Source organism: Megalops cyprinoides, chromosome 5 (genome assembly GCF_013368585.1).
Source record: "Megalops cyprinoides isolate fMegCyp1 chromosome 5, fMegCyp1.pri, whole genome shotgun sequence".
NCBI classification, from domain to species: Eukaryota; Metazoa; Chordata; class Actinopteri; order Elopiformes; family Megalopidae; genus Megalops; species Megalops cyprinoides.
The window spans coordinates 38211729-38234701 of NC_050587.1; the positions used below are offsets into that span (position 1 = coordinate 38211729).

Consider the following 22973-nt stretch of genomic DNA (forward strand, 5'->3'; position numbering starts at 1 on the left):
AGCTTATGAGACCCAATGGACCCGGCAATAAATTTCAAGAGGCATTGTCTCCACCTACTGGAGGAAACAGGTTCTGCAGCTCATTTGGAAACTACCCGAACACATGCAAAGCTGTTCCTTGTCGTGTGTATCCTAATATTGAGTCTTTAACTAGGCCTTTCGTTTCAGCTCAAGAGGTAAAAATTTTCCATTTACTTCTCCAATTCGAACTCGTAAACACTGACTATAAAGATAACCAAGGTCAAGCATGTATACGTTATGTTATTTAATATGACTGGTGTTGTTCAATATGATATGTTGTATGGTATGACTTCGGATCAGATGGGAAAAGTTCAAATTCAAGGTTCAGTTAAACAAACTGATGAACTGAAAACCGTACCTGGTCCTTTATTAAACAACTACCCTGGCTGACCTTTGACCCTGACCCAGAGCTGATATGTTGGCAAAGAGGGAGGGTCTCTTACAAAGTGCTGAAGGTGCATCTAACGCTACACTGTACACACACATCCATATCACGAGGACGCACAGAACAACTCCCAGCAAATGTTACCTTTTCCTCCGGAAGCTTACGTCAAATGCAGCACAGGTAGCTTAACAGCAATAAAAGGTTTAAGCACTTTGAACTTCGTTCTGAGGTGGCATTTAAATGAATTTATCTTGGCCTTCATGTGAAGACCAAGCGCACCCACCTCCGCTTGCCCCTTATCCAAAAAAGCCCCCTGCCAAAGCGTGGTGGAACACACTGGAAGTCACCTTTTAAACACAGAACACCACCAGAGAATCAGCGACATCTTGTGGACAGAAGGGGTCGGTACGTAGAGATCTGGGCAGAGTGGCCGAATTCCGAAAAGAAAAAATGGGACTTGGCTGCATTTGTGCACAGCAGTCAGTGCAGTGAGCTGATCTGATAGAAAAGAATCTGGATGTGATATGAGCAGAGATATGAGGCTCGGGGATGTGCCTCTCTCTCTCTCTCTCTCTCTCTCTCTCTCTCTCTCCGTTCCCCGGCTACAGCACCACATCCTCCATCAGGCCTTCCTGATCCACGCTGGAAGGCAGCAGGGAGAAGGCAAAAGGGACAAACTTGACGCCCGTCCCGCTGTAGAACTTGTTCTGGAACTCCACCCTGTGGAGAGGAGAGGAGAAGTGAAGCCATGGATGACGCAGTCGGAAATGGCCACCGTAGGTCCGGACAAAGTCACCGGTACCGGATCAACAGCGTGGCCATGCATTCAGGGACACAAAGCATTCTCCACCATGGAGATCTTGGATCAAATCTTCTACGTCAAATTTCTGCCTTTTTCCCTTTGATTTAAAATGAGTGGAAATGGCCACACGTGAGAGATCAAGGAGTGTGAGAGAATAAGATGTATACATGAAACAGTGTGTGTTTTGCAAGTGCATGTGTGTACGGGAGAGAGAGAGTCTGTGTGTGTGTGTGTGTGAGGCAGAGTGTGTGTGCGTGTGTGTGTGTGTGTGTGCGCGTGTGTGAGGCAGAGTGTGTGTGCGTGTGTGCGCGTGTGTGTGTGTGTGTGTGTGTGTGTGTGAAGCAGAGTGTGTGTGTGTGTGTATATGTGTGTGAGACTGACCAGTGTAGTCGGAGTGCGTGCAGGAAGGCAGACAGTCCCTCCATCAGCAGCAGGATGGCCACAGTGAGGATGGCGAAGACACCGAAAACGGGCACCAGGAACACCGCCCCCACGCTGGAGTCCACACGCACCCCCACACGCAGGACCATGGTCCACAGCACCTCCGACAGCTCTGAAACACAGGGACGCGGGGGGGCAGAGAGAGAGAGAGAGAGAGAGAGAAAGAGAAAGAGAGAGAGAGAGAGAGGCATAGAAAGGCAGGGGGGGCAGAGCTAAGGAGGGAGGGAGAGAGAGTGAGAGGAAGAGAGAGAGAGAGAGAGAGAGAGAGAGAGAGAGAGAGAGAGGGAGGGAGGGAGAGAGGGAGAGAGAGGGAGAGGCAGAGAGAGAGAGAGAGAGAGAGAGAGAGAGAGAGAGAGAGAGAGAGAGGCATAGAAAGGCAGAGGGGGAGAGAGAGAGAGAGAGGGAGAGAGAGAGAGAAAGAGAGAGAGAAAGAGAGAGAGAGAGAGAGAGGCAGAGAGGGAGAGAGGGAGGGAGGGAAAGAGAGGGAGAGAGGGAGGGAGAGAGAGGGAGAGAAAGACACAGAGAGCGACAGACAGGCAGAATCAGAGAGTCAGGTCTTTCATTGACATGAAACATTCTAACATTCTCCATCCACACTGGGCAACTTCTCTCCTTAATATCACTGGAATTACCTCATTGTTCGTCACAAAAGGAGTGCATGCGTGTGTGCTCAGCCCTGCGTTTGTGTCATATTGGGATCCACTTTAAAATGTGAGCTCATTGGCTGACTGTCCCTACAGGAAGCAGAGCTGGGCTGTACTCACGGGCGTGGGCCAGGCTCAGCGCCCACAGCCGCAGGTAGGAGGCGCTGTTGGAGATGCAGCCCAGGCAGTACTCAATGGTGTGGATGGCCTGGTGAAGGAGCACGTCTCCAAAGTCAAACTGCTGCAGAGACAGAGAGACACGGCTGTTACTTTACCACAGCCTGGCTGAGAGGCAGCTGAGACGGAGCTGAGACAGAGCTCTCCGCACTGCACTCTACCCACAGTCTGTCCCAGGACTGCTAATGGGCTGTGAACTTAAAGCTCCGGACAGGAACCACAGGGAGATGCTGACCTCCGGCTGGGCCTCCCGGCCAGTGGGGTGGTCACTGTGACTGACTCCCTCCTCCAGGTCATGGGACAGAGTGACAGACAGATCCTCCACACTACCCCTCTGCACTCTCTCATAGCCCTGCGGAGTACAGCACACTGTCAATACACACACACACACCTGCACACACACACACACACCTGCACACACACACACACACACCTGCACACGCACACACACACCTGCACACGCACACACACACCTGCACACACACACACACACCTGCACACACACACACACACCTGCACACACACACACACACCTGCACACGCACACACACCTGCACACGCACACACTCACCCTGTAGGAGCCCTGACTGCGGCCTCCGTGGTGCAGCCAGTACAGGTAGATCGGCTTCCCCAGCAGCAGGACTGGCACAGACAGCAGCGCAATCACCAGCAGCAGAACCTGCAGAGCCATCTGAGAGAGACCAGCAGAGAGCGAGTCAGCAGGAGAGAGACCAGCAGAGAGACCAGCAGAGAGTGAGTCAGCAGGAGAGAGACCAGCAGAGAGAGTGAGGACGACAGAGACCAGCAGAGAGAGAGTCAGCAGGAGAGAGACCAGCAGAGAGAGTGAGGACGACAGAGACCAGCAGAGAGCGAGTCAGCAGGAGAGAGACCAGGAGAGAGACCAGCAGAGAGAGAGTCAGCAGGAGACAAGCAGATAGGGTTGTGGAGAAAGGTATGATCAGAAAGGACAGGTACGAGCAGAGAGAGTCAGAGAGGACGCGTATGGTCAGAGAGGGTCAGGAGGACAGGTACAATAACATAACCCCTCTAAAGCATCTCAAGGCACCTCAATATTTGAGCGTTTCACTCATATGGCCTCTTTCAGTAATGTCTCACTACACACTGCAGAGGAGGGGTGTGGCCGGGGCACCTGGGACGCACCTGTCCAGGGTAGAGGGGGCGCTCTCCGTCCCCCTTCATCAGGAACATGTTGATGAAGTGCACCAGGACGCTGGGGGCCAGGCGCGAGTCCTGCGCGGAGTACGCCAGCCACTTAAAGAAGATCATGAAGACCAGGTAGCCGAAGAGACACAGCAGGAAGAGCAGCTCAGGCAGGAACACCAGGTACAGGTTAAACTTCTGCCGGAAGTGCCTGCGAGGGGAGGAGACGAGAGGAGGAGCACAGGCTAAGTGCTAAACGCTAAGCGCTAAATGCTAATCGCTCGCTATTGTAGAGGTAACTCTCCTACTGTGTCACGGCAGCCTGAGCTCCAGTGGAGAGGCAGCCCCGACCCCCACACCTGCGCCAGGATAGCCAGCGTTTCAGAGTGCCTCCCAAAGGGCTTCATCGCCACTGCCTTTTTATCCTTTACTCAGTGGAGCACATTATAAAACAGGCAGTGATGGTTGTACTGTCTGTCCTGAAGTTGTGGCAAAGTCTTATAGAGGAGAGCAGCGTCATACAGTGGCTATGTCTGCTGGAAGGAGGGTCTCCCTCAGAGACAGAGAATTTTGCTTGAAGCAAAGAGATACATATTTTACCAGTCCTGCAGGTTTTGGAAGTATTTTTCAAATTTTCATATATTTTAATACTGATTTTAATAACAGGTACAGTGGAGTGCTGTCAGGGGACCATTTCATAAATTAAACTTTCTCCCTCAACAGTTAATCTTTAGCGTAATCTGGAACCACTGTCCCAGGTGTGTAATACATTACAGGTAAAGACAGCACAGCTTGCACACCACTGTCTTATTTTTAAAATTGCGTTTCTAAATTAAAGCCATCACAGTAAAACGTGATTCTTCTTTAGAGTTATCTTTAGAGTTGGGAGTTTTTGTCATCAGTGACTGAGTTTCTCCTGGGGATAGAGGCAATGAGGCACAGTGTCTAAATAAAGCCTTCAGATGACAGAGGCGAGATAAAAACTCAACCAATCCCTGGCGTCGCGAGAGCGTCCCCTGCTTCGTCTCTGCACCAATCAGAGCTCACTGAGAGTGACGCAGCTGTGCAGTCGTGGCTCTGATGGGGGGGGGTGCAGTGGACAGTATATCCGCACAGACAGGACAGACGGAACAGCGTGGCGTCTTTAACTGCCATGTCACCATGACAACAGCCATATCCCCTTCTCTCAGAAACCTTCGGATTATCGTTCTATTTAAATGTCTGAAACATGTTCCCAGGAATCTAAACTGTGTCTGTCACACGACGATTCCTTACCAGAAATGCAACACACATTGTCTAGCAATTCCTTTAAAATGTTCACTATTTTTAAATTATTTTATATGTTGGCAATTGTATTTTTTTATTTTACTTTTTTATTTATAATGGGCACATGTCAGAAGGTCTGAGATTGAATAGCCATATAACTGGAAGTCTAACTGCAGTTATGAGCAGCTATGCAGTTATGAGCTATACTACACCCTAGCCTTAGAGCCCTTCCTGACAGTTCCGGGGAGAGACAGACAGGTAACTCACATGTGGTTGAAGATGCCCAGAACAATCCCGAAGCTCATATGGAGGACACCCAAGATGACTGACATCTTCATCTTGTAGGAGTTCAGGAAAGTCAAACGATTTGACGCCATGTTCCAGATCTGGGGGAGAGAGGAGGAGAGCTATAGGGAGCACAAAATATCTACACGTCCGTAATGCTAATACTGTATGCAGGTGCAGTTCTCTGGATTAAGGTCCAAGTGTCAGCATATAGAATGGTTAATTGAAGACAGAGGCTAAGATGGCTGATGTGCACAAACTTGATTAATATCTCTGACAGACCTAGCAATCATAATCAAATCAATCATGCACAGCAACCCATGTATAGCAAAATGCTGTTGAGAGCTGCAACATGAATCATCCATTTCAATCATAATAAATTTATAATAAATGCAGCTGCCAGAAACACACCTCCCACATGGTATAATGTGAATTTTGGAATGCATCCTGCTTGCTAAACAAGACATTACTGTAATATTTATTACAAAGTGTTACAGGAAGGCTGAGCAGTGTTTCTGTGTGTGTGTGCGTGTATATGTGTGAGCGTGTCTGTGAGTGTGTGTGCGCAAAATGGGGGGGGACGACTCACCGGGTCAATGCCGAGAGGGTAAGGTCCATTGAAGACCCCGCTGACATTTGGGTCAAGGGTGAGCAAGGCGTTTGAGCGCAGAGTTTCATTCCTTTCCGGGAGCATGAGGCGAGAACACGGAGGTGAAGGTTCTGAATCACACGCATTTTCAACAAAGAACAATGTGTCTGATCACTGACTCCTATTCTTTCTCCTCACCTCCTCAAAGTCTGCGTGTGATTCAGCATGTGTGTGTGTGTGTGATTAAATAAGGATGTGAAAGTGTGTTTCTGATAATGTGTATGCACACATGAGTATGCATATGTGTTTGCATGTGTGTGAGATTATATGTGTGTGACCACGTACATGTGTGCATGTGCTGTGATATTAAACTGTGTGTGTCTGTGTATGTGTGTGGGTTTTTGCGTGCTTGCATGTGTGAGATTATATCCGTGTGGCTGTATGTAAATGTGTGCGTGTTTGTGTGTGTGCAGGTGTGCAGGTGTGACTCACGTCCACTGCTGCTCGGTGAACATGGCCCTCACACTCCAGCCTGAGCTGAAGATGTTGAGTGATTTGGAGAAGCAGTCGTTGTAGATGAGTCCAGTGTAGACAGAGAACAGCCCCATCATCAGGATGATGTAGCGGCCCTCAAAGAACATGTTCCAGATCTGAAAAAAAAAACAAGAGTGAGTCACCACAACACTGGAAAAACAACTCTGATAACCCAACAGTGGACACTAGAGACGTAAAACTGGAAACTCAGCAATGGAAAGGCAAACCTGGACAGACAATACCGCCCACCGTACGGGCTGCCATCCTCTCACCTCACTCCTGCTGCGCTTCACCTTGGGGTCCTTCTCACACAGCACCATCCAGAGGGCAAAGAACGCCATGACAAGGCCATGGCCCAGGTCCCCGAACATCACCGCAAACAGGAAGGGGAAGGTGACAATGGTGTATGGACCTGTCACACAAACACAAACGTCATGACAACAAAGAAAGGAGGCATCCACCAGCTGTAAGACCTCTGAGTTAAACACACCACACATATGTTGCTGCTGGTTCAGTATGCAACTAAACATTCAAGGATCAAAACTCCCCCGATCCATTACTAACATCAAACTTTGCATTATTATTCAAATCAGGCTGTTTTTTAAACAGAAGCAAACGTTTAAAGGATCCATGGTTGCAATTAAGCAATGGAAAGAATAATTTTTCATTTCAAACACTGCCTTGAGTATTTATCCAGTTTAACAGACGCATGGAAGACAAACAAAAGGTTAGGATGTCCTAAGACTGCACAGGTTCTTCAGGCCTGTCCGGCACGGAGCGCTGGCCTCGTGTGCACTCACCTGGGTTGACCTCTCTGTAGCTCCCCACTCCGTAGGCATCCACAATGTTCTGGAAGCCCGAGGTGAATTTGTTGGTCCTTAGGAGGGTGGGAGGAGTACCACTGCTGGGGATACGATTCACAAAGGAAGGGACGGTGGCACCGCTTTTTCTCTGACACGGGGGGAAAAAAACAAAAACACCTTTCAGCTGGGGGGCTGGGGGGACAGAACAGTAACACCTCAATGCTGACTCAAACACAGCCGTGGCCCACCACACACACACTGAGTTGATGGCAACCTTAATTATACAGTGTGCTATTATTCATCAATCAATACTGTAACGATAAGTGGTGAGATATTCCCTAAAGGGGCAGACGCCTGGGACTAGTGGGGTATTGATGGAACAGTGAAGTTTCTTGAACTCCATGATGGGTGGAGCTACGATGTTAATCACTGACTTGTTTGGACCAATCCAGACAGCAGAATAGGTGTTAAATGAAACCCTTAAGAAAGACTGGTGATATCGCATTCTACACAAGACACACACAACAAATTCTGCTTTATTCACATGCTGTCAAACCAACCTATCAATATACCGGGAATTGGCCAACATAGACTCTAGTTCTGTCTGCTGTGTAAACACCATCTAATTCACCTCAGGTATAGGTAAGGTACAGCTAGGGCAGTTCAGTGGAAATAGCTCAGGTGCAGTTAACCTATTAGTAAGATGGGTCAGTGGACACAGATATAGCTCACCTACAGCTAAAGCAGGTCAGTGGAAACATCTCAGGTACAGCTCACTGACAGTTAGGGCAGTTCAATGGGAATGCCTCAGGTGTAGCTGACCTAGGTTAGACAGGTCACCTTAAGAGTCTGTGCCCTCACTCACCGAGCCCTCCTCCAGGGCCCTCCGTAGGGCAGCCAGGTCATTGACGGGACACCACACCTCGGCAATGAGACACTTGTTGGTGACATCGAAGCTGCACAGGTTCAAGATGTGGTAAATGGCCTTCATCTTCTTCACCTGGATGACCCAGGTGCAGACGGACTCCGAGGCCTTGTCCAGCACCTGTCTCAGGTAGTCCTCTGTCCTGTGAAGAACCTGACAGGGGAAGACAAGGAATCACACATGAGCTGCGTGTAAACCATGTCAGACACTGGACCATACTGCTCTAAATCAACAGGAAACAGTCAAACCAATAGGGAATACGAAACAACGGCAGACAAAAATATTGACTTACCTCATTCATAAAAGCACACCTGTACCGAGAAAGTGCTTTTGAATTGATGTGTAGGATAATTGGACAGTGCCACTTGTCGCTGTGCTGTCAGTGTGAAGGCAGAACTGAGGGAACTAGGGCTTTGACAGTGTTAAATGGCACTTGGAACCGCTGGAACTAAACTGCAATCGCAGTACATGAGCAGATCCCTGGAATCCTGCTAGACAGCTGTAATCACCGCATGGGTGATGCACTACCATCTGTGTATCATTCATTAAAGCCAGTGGGGCTTCCACAAAATATTAAACTAATGACTTGGTATATGCGTAGTAAAATGCATTGTATCCTTAATCAGATTTTGATGATGAAGATGATGAAGAAGTGTGTGTGCGCGCACACACACACACACACACACACACACACATACACACACACACACACACAAATATAAACATTCATTTTCAGTTTCTAATAGAGAGCAGGCTAGTTGCTGAGGTCTGTGGAGCAGAGCGGCAAGCTTACCGTCTGCAGGTCCTGGGTTCGAGTCCTCAGGCTGTCCATCACATCCTCTCTCTCCTCCGCACTGTCAGGGTGTGGGTACAGATGACAGTGGTAACTAGGAGACAAAACCAAAACAGAAACCCAGACAGAAATCAATGCTATGGAGGCATTGAGGACCTTTGTAAAATGACTGCACATTTTGTTTTGGATGAAACTTGTCATGCCTCATGACTGTAATATGTTGTTTTGTTGCTATTAATTAGGGCAATGGTGATAACAATTAGTAGTATTTATTATTATTCAACAAATAATATCTACTCATTATAATATAGTATTATTGCATTCTTATTATTATTACAATTATTTGTAGCAGTAACAGCAATCGCAGTAAACGCAGCTGGAGTATAACTATTCCTATTCTGGGCATAATCACCGTTTGTTATAACCAGTAACAGCTCAGGTTAAGAACAAGTAATGCACAACTGCCACTCTGGCGGACTGCCATTGCCACTGACCAATCACAGATCTTCTGCACTTTCTGGCCAATCTGATCCCCCCAGAAGGAGATGAGGAAGACGACGCTCTTGGTGACCTCCCCCTGGAAACGGAGAGAGAAAAAGGGCCGGGCTCTGAGAATCTCGGAGGCTGAGGTGCCGATAGAGATCTGCAATGCAGGTGCCTCCCAGACCCTGCTATATTTAGCATTAGTGTGCATCTTCAATAGGAGGCCGCTTCCATGAGGACACCACTACACGAGATCCGCGGAAGTAGCCACAGAACAAAAACACAGCGATAGGATATCGTACACTTTTTGATCTAATCTTAGCACCAGAGAAATCAGAAGGCATATCAAACCGTGCAGCACAGAGGGAGACCTGGGGAATAAAGCAGCACATTAAAATATACGGTACTCTCTCTAAGATAAGCACCACATCCCTAAATTCACTGTAATTTCTCTTGTGTTCCACAATAAGATAAATAACCGTATCCAGAGCACAGAACAGTGTAACTAACAAAGGGCCAGTTATTCTTTCTTTATTTATTTATTTGACAAAGAAATGCTCTTATCCAGAGTGACTCACAAAGCGATCGTGGGGAGATCACAGGAGAGAACAAGAACAGGAGCAGGGCAGTGAGTAACACAGAGAATAAGGATGAAGCTGCAAAACAGTGTGACATATCTGCCTACAACAGCCACCATTTTAACCAACACAAAGACCTATTACAGAACTGTTACCCCCAGTAACTACATATGAGCATGCGACCACGTGCAGTCTTCGGATTTCTTCGGTCTTCGGCTCTCAGACCAAACGTGATAGAGCGTGGTGGCAGTGCAGTATAGTAGCAATGAGCAGGGCTCGCAACCGAAAGGTTCCCGATTTGATTCCCCACTGGTGCACTGCTGTAGTACCCTTTGGGCAAGGTATGTAACCTAGAACTGCCTCAGTAAATATCCAGCTGTACAAATGGATAAAGTTGTAACCTCTCTGGATTAAAGGGGCTCTGGATTAAAGCATCTGCTAAATGACAGTAATGTAATGTAGTGTAGTGTAATGTAATGGGATGTAATGCAGAGTAATGTAATGTAACATAACGCAGTGTAAGGCAGTGTAACGGCCGCCTCACCGTGTCGGGGTCCTGCACGCTCTCGTCCGTGTCGGAGTGGCTGAGGATGGTGTAGCCTTTGCACACCCTCCACAGCATGCGCTCGAAGGCCTCCATCTTGGCACGCTGGATCAGGCCGGAGATAAACCTGCAGGATGGAGACACGGTCACATACCCTCCCCGCCTCAGGACACTCGCACCCGAACCACCATCGTCTTCATGGGCTGTGTGTTTGCACCATTACCGCAGTATGGAAATGGCAGTGCCATACAGTTTGGGGTATGCATTTTTGGATTCTGATTGGACGTTGTCAGTGTGGTCATCCTTACCTCACACTACACAAAGTCAACCCTACATCACAGCTATCATAAGTTCGTTCGCTGTGAGGAAGAGGAAACCAGACACATCTCCTCTGTACACTCTACCATTTCCCTGAGCGGCTGAATGGATGAGAACTTATGAAATGGCGCATGGCTCAAGATGAGGTGTGTGGGCTTCTGTGGAGTTTTATATTTACATTTTACAGTTAGTCATTTCAGACACCTGTCAGTCACAGCAAGACGAGACTTACAGCACACAGCAAAAGACTTCTGATGACTGAGGAGAGCAGGAGCCAGACTGCCCAGTGCAGACTCCAGCACAGTGTGTGAGGGAGCCCTTCACATTTCAATTTATATTCTGCATAATTTCCTCATTTCATTAATTCCACAAACTGCATGTCTGTACGACTGTGTCAGTTTGTTTGAGTGTGAATGTGTATCAGTGTTTGAGTCTGAATGTGTATTTGTGTAGGCACTTGCATACACACGTGTGTGGTTATGACACAGATACAGGACAGCGTTCAGGGGGCGCTGCACCCCTGCGCTACACACCCCAGTTTGGCTCCCAGCCGCTGCATGCTGGTGCAGCCCGTCACAGAGTCCTTCTCCAGGAAGGGGAACTCCTCATACTGGGGTCCCAGGCGGTCCCGCTGGGGGCCATAGAGGAGACAGCTGGGTCAGTCAATCAGCAGAATGCTCACTCAAAGCCATGTTAGCATTCAGCTAACCGAATGGGTCATTACAATACACATCCATTACACTTCTATAAAGCTGTGTTAGCATTCAGCTAACTGAATGGGCCATTACAATACATATCCATTAGCTTTCTTCAAAGTCATGTTAGCATTCAGCTAACCGAATAGGTCATTACAATACATATCCATTACTCCTCTATAAAGCCGTGCTAGTGTCCAGCTGACCGAGTGGGTCATTATAATATATATCCATTACCTGTCTGAGACTGCTCCAATGGTGATGATCATAGTATCTGAAATAATGATGTCTTTAAAAAGGAGTCTCTTGAGAAGCTTTCTTTAATGGTATGTGCGGTTGACTTCACCTCTCGACAGCTGTCCCAGCTCTGATACAGCCCAACAGCAGGCTCAAAATGACCAACACCATCAGAGTTCAGCTCTGGGACCAGGCCCGGTCTGGGGCTTGGAGATAGGACTTTGACCTTTGACCTGGCCTTTAAACGATGGTGTCCACCCACCCACCTCGCTTCGGTGCACGAATCCGCGGGTGACTTTCAGCATCAGGGCGTACTCCATCAGCTCCAGCAGGTTCCTCTGCAGCTTCTCCTTGTTCCTGGCTACCTCACTCAGCTCCACCTCCAGCCTCTGCAGCTGCTCCTGGAGACCGCGAACACGGTCAGTACCGCAAACACGGTCAGTACTGCAAACATGGTCAGTACTGCAAACATGGTCAGTACTGCAAACATGGTCGGTACCGCAAACACGGTGAGTATCATACCACAAAAAAGGTCAGTACTGCAAACGCGGTCAGTACCACAAACACAGTCAGTACCGCAAACACGGTCAGTACCACCAACACGGTCAGTACCGCCAACACGGTCAGTACCGCCAACACGGTCAGTACCGCCAACACGGTCAGTACCGCCAACACAGTCAGTACCGCTAATACAGTCAGTACCGCCAACACAGTCAGTACCGCTAATACGGTCAGTACTCAAAACACAGTCAACACAGAACTGTCTGTGAGCCATGTACAATCATTCACATGGTCAGTACTGTAAACACAGCTTCTACAGAACGCATGGTCACGCACGGTCAGTTCCATTAATCACACCAAACAGGGCCAGTACTTCAAACACGGTCACCTCACAACCGCCTGTGAACCATGTATAGTCAGCATTATCAATTATACCACACACAGACACTACATGAACACAGCTGTATCTGTTTGTAAACCATGCAGCCAGTACCATCAATTACACTACACAAAGTCAAGACAGCAATACAATCACCACCATCTATCATGGTTATCACCATCAATTACACCAAACAAGGTTATTACTGTAACATTATCACCACTGTCTGTGAAACCATGCAGGTTAGTACCATAAATTTCATTTCATTCAGTCATGACTGAAATATGATCATCACTGCCTCTGAAATCATTGGGTGGTCAGTGCGACCTCTTACACTACACATGGTTACTACTGCAACAAGGTTACCGCCATCATTGAAATCACACAGAGTCAGTACATTTACAAAACACATGGTCACTACCATACACCATACAGGTAACTCCCTAAATCACACCATCCGCAGTCACAACTGTGTACTACATATATGCTGTCCATCTTCTTTTACCCCACAGTCACATATGATCACCACCATCAATCACACCATCCAGGGATACTTCTACTGTATTTATTACACACTTCAGACAAGAACAACACACCTTCTGTGTGACCAGCGAAAAACATGACTCAGGTGCTTAAAATTCCAGTACTGTGGAATAATGTGTGAATTTAAAATCTGAAGCTAATAGCTCTGCAGAGACGGCCAACTCAGAACCACAAACACAGTTCAGACACATGCCAGCTTTGAAGCATAGCACACACAGACAGAGAGAAAGACAGAGGGAGAGAGAGAGAGAGAACGAGAGAGAGAGAGAGAACGAGAGCAAGAGAGGCAGATAGACAGATGGATAGATAGACAGACTGAGACAGAGAGAGAAAGAGAGGGAGAGATACAGAGAGAGACAGAGAGAAAGAGAGACAGAGGAAGGGAGAGAGAGAGGCGGAAGGGACCCACCATGATCTCCAGCACCTGTCTGGGCGGAGGGGCAACCGGACTGACCTCCACGTCTGGCAGGGGAATTCCCGCTTTCCTGATCTCCCTCAGCAGATACCCTGACACATAAATGCAGCGTTACAGCACGCCGACTCGGCCTTACCTGCACCGTCTTACACCCCTGGCCCACATTCACAAAGCCATTTTAGCACAGCCCCGATTTAGAACGCTTCTTCTTTTTTTCTCCCCCAAACTACCACTAATCACAGAATTCGCAGACTGCATAAAATGTCTGCTTACTTCTCTTGTGTAAGAGAACTTGTGCAAAGAGAACTTGTATTAACTAAGTTAATAAAATAATATTTAAATAATATGCACTGCTTAATTACAGCTTCTGTGGGTTGGTTTCATGGTCTACAATAGGGATGATCCAAAAATGAATTTCTGAAATGGGGCCTATGTGCCCAAGGGCTGCACACCTCCATCCCTCCCCACAGCTCAGCAAACTAGAGCACCACACCTAGACCAGAGTCAGTGGCTTTGCAAGTCAGCTGATCAGCCAAAAGATCAGCCATTGGTGGATCACTGAAAGAAGGGCTCAGATAGACTGACTTCATGAGCTGACCCATATACATGAGGAAATGTGAAGTGGTACAATGTAGATGACCGTGGACAGGAAAACGTGTTGCTCCTTACATGTAAAGAGCAAAAGGGTAATCTTGCAGCAATCAAACTAAGAAGATGACACCTGTTTTGGTTTGATCCAGGCTTCTACTAGTGCCATGCGGTGAAACCAGAGTGTATTACAGCTATGTTACATTTGACACTCTTATCCAGAGCGACATGCACTCCTTATAATTTATATGTTGTTCATCTATACAGTCTACTGAGGCTATTCGAGAGAGGTACCTTGCCCAAGGGTACAACAGCAATGCCCCATCAGCAATTAATCTCGCAATCTTTGGGTTACAAGCCCTATTCTTTAAACTACACCAAACTGCATCCCTGAGTCTCTATTATCTCAAACCATTGCAAGGCTGCTGTCATGCCTTTAGCCCACTGGCAAATTAATTTGCACATATTCAAAGTAGCAGAAAAAAAAAGCTCTACCATGCTTTTAGCTCCACCACGTTGCTCACGGAAACAGCTGTGCCTTACCCAGAATCCTCTCCATCTCCTCGCACCTCTTGATCTCGCTGACGAACTTGCGCTGGAAGGAGCTGACACTGGGGTTGAGCTGAAACGAGGAGAGCAGGGTGGTCGACACCCTCTCCGTCACAAGCCCGCACCGGGTAACCCACAACAGATCTGCGATCGTGTAACCCCCCCGTCCCCGGTTCTAACCCCAACATTTTAATTATCCGATTTTGATACTGATCCAGGAGAAGTTGCTGAAGGGAGAAATTACTTGCAGCAATAAAACCCAGGGTCTGTGCTGATACCTGCACTGAAAACTTAATATGAGCGATCTGATCTAGTCAATTAAACAGAACACGTCCCTTCTAAAGCTGTCCCAGACGTGAAAGCACTCACTCTCAGTCGCTGTCTGTCTCCGTCTCACACGCACACCTTTTCTGAAAGGCATCTTTCTTGTGTTAACCAAGCACGATATCGTGCCCGTCAAAAAGCCTTAATACATACAGGTGAATAATGATTTGAATATGACGAACTGTGGTCAGCTAGAGTAGTAGACTTTATTAAGACTTTCAGTTGGCTGTGTATGTTCCCAGCGGCATGCAACCCTTCCGAGCAGTAGTGCTCACTGAGAAGTGCCACTTTATTGAGCCCGGTTTCTATGATTTAGCCGAATTCTATGCAGATCAACTCTAACTGGTAACAGAAAGAGAAAGGCAAGCGCTCCAACACTCGTCTGATCAGTCAGTAGAAAACCCGATTTGCATTAATCCCCTATTCACGACCCCAGACACAAAGAGAACCAGTCGAGGTGGACTTCATATCATTCAGCATTTGTCTGTGTGATTCAATTGGTATATATCAGTGTTTTATTAGTAAAGAATATATCTCTCCATGGAAGTTACATTCTAGTCTATCTCGTATATTATCCTAAATGAAGGTAAGTGTTAAGTGTAATAAAAATAACAGCAATACCAATAAACAAAATCGATTAGCTGCCAAACGTACTTACTTACATCTCGGAATTCGACCAGACCCATTTCTCCCAGTTCGCTGATGCAGTCGTACGCCGAGCCTGACTGGAGGAAGAGCTGGGCCATGCACATCTCCTCACTCCGAAACATCGACCCCATCTTCTCGCTATCGGCCCGTCCCTTTGCTTACAATAAGACAACCAGCCTAGTCAGCTGGATAAAATAGGCAGCTAACTGCTAGCTACCTGCACGCCTCCGATTTCGCAGCTAAAATAACCGTACCTTAGTCATTAATCAGTGACACGTATTTTCTGTCTTCGGGCAACGTGCGCAAGACGATGGCTAGCCAGCCTTCTTGCTAGCTAAATGCGGAGCACCGACATTTGAATATTTTGTCAAGCTAAACACGAACTAACGTTTGATCATTTTGTCATCCAGGACCGAACCAGCATTGACAGCTCGAGATTCCACAATTCTGCATGAGCTGGGATTGGTCTGCACACGTTAGATTACCGATCTAGCTGGAAACCAATTCAATTAGAAGATATACAAATCCGTTTTGTGTCTTGGCTAGGAAATGTTAAGAGCAGAACAGCTAACAAGGTAGCTTAGGCGCAAACAGACGGAGCTTTGACAGATCGCTAGAACGAGCATGCAGCCCTACATGATAATACACCGTTGCTAAAACAACAACGCAAGCTAGCTGGCTGTCTGGCTACCTACCAAGGTAGACAGAGAAAGGCAGATGCACGACGGAGAACAAAAGACAAAAATAGTGTGCTGCCAGCTAGACGTGTAGATTAAAGTGGCTTTTTAGAGTGGAAGCTGTGTATTCTGGCGCACGGCACGTCTTATCGACGCAACGAAAAAAAGCAAGAATGCCAGTCGGTACCAGAGTGTGTCCACATCGCTGCAGAACATCCTGTAGATATTAAATTGGCACATTCAGGCGTAATAAATAATGGCCCAGTGCCTCCATTCGTTTAAACGGATTTGGTTGGATGATTAAAATGCCCTCTGTTTTGTCTCTTTTTTTCCCAGTTTGAACGCGGAGCGCTGTCTTTCTGACCAGCTGCGGTCTGGTGTTGTTCCATGACCAATTAAGCTGCGGTCAGGGAGACTGCAACCGCGTTTACACGTCGGTGGCTGATTGGTCTTTCAGGTCACAACTTCATTAGCTGTGTATTATGCCAGGGAAATCCTTTGTTAGGATACTGCCCCTGTCTAAAGCCTCGTGTTCATATAATTACACATAAACTAAAATCAAAAACCTGTTGTGGAAGAGACGCGTTTTAAGATGAAAATAATGAAAAATAACTGTAAGAGCAATCAGCTGTTTATACCAACAAGACAATCCTGTACAATTCATAAAGCAAATTTAAGCTTGCAAGTTGCAGACGAAATTTTTTCAGGCGTTAAATTGACGTTCATCAACCTTCGGCTGAACTAACACTTGCCTCGGTCTTCAAACGATCAGAACGGTTTATAGAGGAACCTACTTAAAATCTCCAGAAGGATTCGGTTTCTGCCAAATCTTTTATTTTAAAATGTTGGACCAAATTTAACTGAAAAAGATACAAAGACCGAACTGTTAGGCATCTTATCGGTTGACCTAAAAACAATCAAAACGGTGCACGAAGCTGTAAGCAAAACATTTGTCACAAGTGTTAACCCCCAGGCAGATTGCATGAGTTATCAAGTCATTGCCAAGCAAGAAAGCCTCATTCACTTTAAGTGGCAAAGAAAGAGAGGACGGTTATGAGAAGAAAACTGCCTTCATTCTGCGTCTTTCACAGGTCAGCCTCGCGTAAATCTGCGGGAGTACAGTGCGGCTCGGTTCCCTTCCCTGTCAGATATGAGGCGGTACAAAGGGGGCAGTTACGTGTAAAAACAATAACGGAATAAAAACGGGATTATGAGATTTTTCATGGACAACTGAACATTTATTATAGGGGGGGAAAATCAATTCCATAATTGTATCAGTCAGTGTAGTGATGTTCACTTAGCAGGTGAGTGTGGAGGAGGGGTACAGACACCTCTTTACAGCATGGCCAGGCTTCAGAGAGAGGTCACTGCAGTGATACTGAAGGACAGGGCCATGGCCTGGTTTAGACAGCAGGGCTGTAATCCCATCCACTCTCTACTGCCCGCACCAAACACATGATAAAACACATGCAATTCAGACAGGCTGAACAGCAGTACACGGTAAATAACAGTGTGTTTTTTCTCCCATTCATTCTGCTTTGTCCTACAGCAAAACCTGATATACCTACTGAGAGAGCACTGTTGTGCTTAAAGCAGCCCATAGCTTCCCTGAGATGCAAGGTAAGCAGGTGGCGCTGGCACAGAAGGTGCCCCATCACAGGAGACACTGCCTGGACACCTGGGAGCCACACCTGGGAGCCACAGCCAGGAGCTCTACCAGCTGCAGGCTCACCCACAGCTTCTCTCCACTTTACCTGCGATGCTGGCGTATAGGTGAGAGGGGAGCCCTGCAGGCCCTGTAAAGCCTGTGCAAACTTAGACACACCACATATTTAAGCATTCACAGCACAGCTTCTGAGAGGGAGGCCTAAAGCAAAATTAGATGAAAAGGGACTCATTTCTCGCCAGTGTGCAAGTCATATAAACACCCAAGTTAAAAAAGCTAAAAGCAGACAAAATAAATGACATTCTAGATTGATCTATGTAAAAGAGGTCAGACTTGTAATTGTGACGATCCACATTAAATATTTATTAGAATGTATTTCCAAGAGCTTACACCATCAGGACATACTAGCTCCGAGATGCTTTAACACAGCTAGGCAGATTAGGGGTCAGGATTCTGACCAATGGTCAGTCTCCAGGCCTCCAGGAGTGGAGTCTGGGGACTGGCTGCTGTGCGCAGTCCTTCTACAGGAAGCTGGTCCTGTGGGTGTGTCACCTGATGCTCTGGGCCAGCCTGTTGAGCTCCTGCGAGAGCGCAGTGACCGTGTCCAGGATCCTCTGCCGGTCTCCCTCCTCCAGCCGGCCGCCGCAGCGCTGGGCAAACTTGTCGGGGTGCCACATGGCCTGGTGGCGCCGCAGAAGCTTCCGGAAGGCGGGCAGGTCCGTGCGGTCTGCGCCGTGCAGGATCACCTCCACCATCTCCTGCACGGAGCCACGGGGTGCCGGCCAGGGGATGTCGGCGTAGCCCAGCCGTGAGGAGCCGGAGCCGGAGTCTCCACGGAAGGTGGCAGCGCACCTCTCCTCGTACCGCCGCTTCTTGCTCAGACGTGTCTCCTCCTCCTTCCTCGCCGCCCGCGCCAGGTACTCGGCGTGCTCCCTCTCTAGCCGGGCCAGCAGCTCCCGCCGGCTGCGCTCCTCCTCCTCCGTCTCCTGCCTCCTCCTCTTCCTCCCCCCCGACGCCGCGGGCGCTTGCTGCTGCGCCCGGGCCCGCTGCTTCCCCAGGTACTCCTGCCGGATCCGGTCTGCCCAGTCGCCAAAATCCTCCGCCGCGTCGTCCTGCAGGAAATCATCTGCGCATGGGAGGAGGGGCCGGGGGGGGCACAGAAAACCACCAGGTGAATTTCTCACAATATCCCTGAGAGATTCATCAACCAGCGGTTCAGCTTTCGCGGGCTTACCGTCATCATACTGTCCAAAAGTCTCATAGAACTCGTCCTGGCATTCGCCGAGGAGCTTGTCCCTCCACTCTCTTTCACGGTCGGCTGTGGTTGAGGCGCTACCCTCTGCTGGCGGTTCCTGAAACTACAACACAGTAAAAATCAAAGCCTGTGTCCATTTCAATAATTATACCTTCTGTCGGGCCTTTCAAGGACAGAGTTGGAAAGTCTTGTTTGGAAAGTCTAGTACATTTATTCTTTTTTCAAAAAATACAGGTATTTTTATAATCATGTGTCTGCTGTTAGTACCACATGCGTCTTCCCCAGTGCCACCTCCTCTGCAGTTTTGGGCTCCCTCTGTTGACTTGTGTTAGTAAGGCATCTCATCCCCTCTCTCACACACACCTGCTCATCTCTCATCCACTGCAGCAGATCTTGAGGTGTTATTCCAGCCTTATTTGCTGTATCCATGGCGATGGGACAACTCTTCCGAAGGGGAACCACCAGGTCATCGTAAACTGCAAAAGGATGTGACCAAAAACTTTATGCATTGCAGAAAATTACATACAGGCAAAACACGAGGCTGGTGTTTACCTATTGGCTAATTTCCGAATGATGCCACACTGAACCAAAAGGAATAACCTTGCTAGCTTTATTTCCCATGCTGGTTAGAAACCCACCGTCGAATTTATTTTGCTCGCTACTCTAGCTAGTTTATTAAGAACTGATGTGATTACTTAATACTAGAAAATAATCCAGCCAATTCATACTCAAGCCCACTATTCCTCACCACGTTTGCCGTGTTTGAGAGCCCGGTTGATGGCCAGGTGCAAAGGCGTGTTCCCCTTTCGGTCCCTCTGGAGAGGGTCCGCTCCACTCTTCAGCAGCAGACGGAGAATCGCGTCGTCCCCCAGCGCGCAGGCGAGGTGCAGCGGGCCTCTCTGCTTCTTCCCCTCCGAGAAGTTTATGTCCACGTCTGGGTGTTTGCGCAAGTAGGACCTGAGCTTCGACAGACTCCCCTCCTCCACGTACCGCAAAACGCGCCTCTGCTTTCGAGACACCATCTCTGGTGGCTAACCAAACTAATATTAGCTACATAATGACCGCCACACTACTGATCAGATACAGCTCTAGCCAACTTGCTAACGTGGTAGTTATAACTACATTTCTGAAACACAAGCAACATTTTCACGATTTCAATGATTTATATGTTATATGATGATTTAGTAATGAAAGAATTTAACTGTTCTGAAACGTTAGGGTACTGTAACTTCGGGTTCTCTTCAGAACTGCCAGCTAGCTAACATTAGATATAGTAAAATCGTATAAGTCATAACTCAGCGACAATATTAATACATTCTACTCATACACACTTATCAAACCACATAACCTGCCAGCAAGCTACACACTCAGCTACGACTGGATTAGTCTTCATTTATCTAAATATAGGCAAGAAAGTTAGCCTGCTTTCCTTCACAACACCAACATCCGGAAGTAAGTACGTTTTAAAAATGAAACCCCCTGGAATATAATGCGGAACACTCTTAGTTCCGTTCTTCTCAGTCCATGAAGAAAGCTTACCATTCACAGTTCCGACCAGCAGGCGGCAGCATGTCCTTCCACTTCAGCACATTGTTCGACCCCTTGGGCTTTGTATGATCTAGGTAAAGAAAATGCCCTTTATCCACCAAACGGACAAGAGGGGTCTTTCAGACAGCAGGACACTGCTTTGCTGGAAGTGTTCACCCCTCCCTCCTTATTTTTTTCACCATGTAGTTAAGAAAGTAAAATTAATGAGCCTCCTCTTTCTCAGTTGAGTTTCGGTGGTTTTGCCTCATCATAGGGCTTTTTCCCACTGCTATGTAATACCTGAGAGTGCATGTATGTGGGTTTGTTTAATCTTTCGGAAACAATCTGAGAGCAAAACCGCCTGCTGCGAGGAGTGCTTACATGCTATTCACCTCCATTTCTATCCATCACACGTTCCGAACACCCCCCTAACCCCCCCCCCCCCCCAAAAACCCCAACCGGCCCGAGTGCTTACATGCTCTTCACCTCCATTTCTATCCATCACACGTTCCGAACACCACCCCACCCCCCCCAAAAACCCCAACTGCCCCGGGTGCTTACATGCTATTCACCTCCATTTCTATACATCACACGTTCCGAACACCACTCTGCCCACCACCCAAAAAACCCCAGCCGCCCCGGGTGCTTACATGCTATTCACCTCCATTTCTATCCATCACACGTTCCGAACACCACCCTGCCCCCCCCCCCACCCCCCCAAAAACCCCAACCGCCCCGGATTCCATGTCTTTGACGGCGTGCCACGGCTCTGAACTGGGGCTCCTTTCATGGGGACACCTGTCAGGAAGAGGAGGGGGTGCGTGTTGCGGGCTGCATAAACGACCCCTAAAAGCAGCACGCAGGCCAGAAGAGCGGGGAAAATGGGGCTGCTTCTCTGTGGGGGGGTCAGAGGGAGGAAGGAGGTGAAGAGGAAGGTCTGAGTCACATCATTCATCAGCGAACGCCCCCCCACCCCTCACCCCACCCGCTTTCTCCCTGCTGCTACCTCAGAAACGGGCCTCTTTCACCACAGGCCTGGACTTGGGGTGGAGGAAGTGCTGCCTGCTTGTGGGAATGATGCCCAATGGAAGGCCTGGGCTGAAGGTCAGAGATAGTGGGAGGTAATCACCAATGCACACATGCACACACACACATATCGCATACACACACACACACCGCATTCACACACATATATCACACACACATACACACACATACTGCATATACACATATATCACACACACACACACACACACCCACACACATACTGCATATACACATATCGCACACACATACACACACACACACACATATTGCGCGCACGCACACTGCATGCACACACACATATCTCACACACATACACGTACCACATGTTGAATGATTTGAACCTTGCTACTCTCTGTGTTTCCGCCTCTGTCATCTCCCCTGTATAACTGGAAATAACAGTGTAATATAATATAGTTTCTAGTTGTACCTGGTATTTTCCATTTCACAGTTTCCTTTAATGGTTATCAGTTGGTCTATGCATATGTCTTTGTATGTGTGATCATACAGATGGCATCTCTCCATCTTGAGCAGATACTATAAATGTGCAAACGTAGTCAGCTCAGTCTCCATGAATTTATGTCTGTCTGTCTGTCCTTTTCTCTGCAGATCCACATATTTTTGGGTAAGTTTTCTTGCTCCTGTTCTTAATCCCCAACCTTTTGATGTAAATCGGGGCTTTGTGTTGTAAAACAATTAATTGAAGCATTTTGAAAAATGGCACACAATTGTTGTATGCATGGCCAATGCCTGTACTTTAACATATGCATCTGTCTTTATTTTTTATTGTATGTATGTTGTTCTACCTGTCTATCTCCAGGACAGTCTGTGTGTATAATTATATCTGCCTAGTCCTCTGTCTGTCTGTCTGTCTGTCTGTCTGCCTGCATGTCTGTCTGTGCTGTATGCAGTGGTACTGCAGTGATGAGATGAGGTCTCCTCAACGGTCCCAGCTGAGCTGGCATTCTGCAGGAGGGATGACAGGGGCTGTATTTAGCTCTCAGAGAGGTGTGTGAGTGTGTGTGTGCATGCACCAGAATGCTGAGCACAGCTCCCCACATAATGAAGGGGATAGAGGGGGCCGTGAAGAGGAGCCTTGTGCCTCCGTGGGATGGTCTATGTCCGAATCGGTCCCTCGCTCGCAGTTCCGGAGTGTTCTGAGTCCAGCCCTTTCAT

The 22973-nt window shown here is 47.8% G+C and overlaps 2 protein-coding genes across 3 annotated transcripts; both read right to left on the minus strand.

Moving 5' to 3' along the window:
• Positions 1–27: 27 nt before the first annotated feature.
• On the minus strand, positions 28–16731 carry LOC118777647 (V-type proton ATPase 116 kDa subunit a2-like). Its single transcript, XM_036528752.1, has 20 exons — positions 15643–16731; positions 14651–14729; positions 13514–13611; positions 11948–12082; positions 11283–11380; positions 10432–10558; positions 9321–9403; positions 8827–8920; positions 7974–8186; positions 7106–7256; positions 6578–6717; positions 6264–6421; positions 5772–5862; positions 5165–5283; positions 3632–3842; positions 3042–3161; positions 2706–2822; positions 2414–2534; positions 1590–1761; positions 28–1126 (listed from the first exon to the last, which is right to left on the minus strand). The coding sequence occupies exons 1-20, from the start codon at positions 15757–15759 to the stop codon at positions 1009–1011; spliced, it is 2562 nt and encodes an 853-aa protein (XP_036384645.1). The 5' UTR covers positions 15760–16731; the 3' UTR covers positions 28–1008.
• A 1678-nt stretch (positions 16732–18409) lies between these two features.
• nfkbil1 (nuclear factor of kappa light polypeptide gene enhancer in B-cells inhibitor-like 1) lies at positions 18410–20370 on the minus strand. 2 transcript variants are annotated; one of them, XM_036529927.1, is made up of 4 exons: positions 19975–20370; positions 19590–19702; positions 19206–19323; positions 18410–19097 (listed from the first exon to the last, which is right to left on the minus strand). In XM_036529927.1, exons 1-4 carry the CDS (start codon positions 20246–20248, stop codon positions 18520–18522), a joined length of 1083 nt encoding a protein of 360 aa, XP_036385820.1. In that variant the 5' UTR covers positions 20249–20370; the 3' UTR covers positions 18410–18519. The 2 variants fall into 2 exon arrangements, with proteins under 2 accessions (XP_036385820.1, XP_036385819.1); XM_036529926.1 differs by having other exon boundaries at positions 19206–19329.
• Between the last annotated feature and the right edge of the window lie 2603 nt (positions 20371–22973).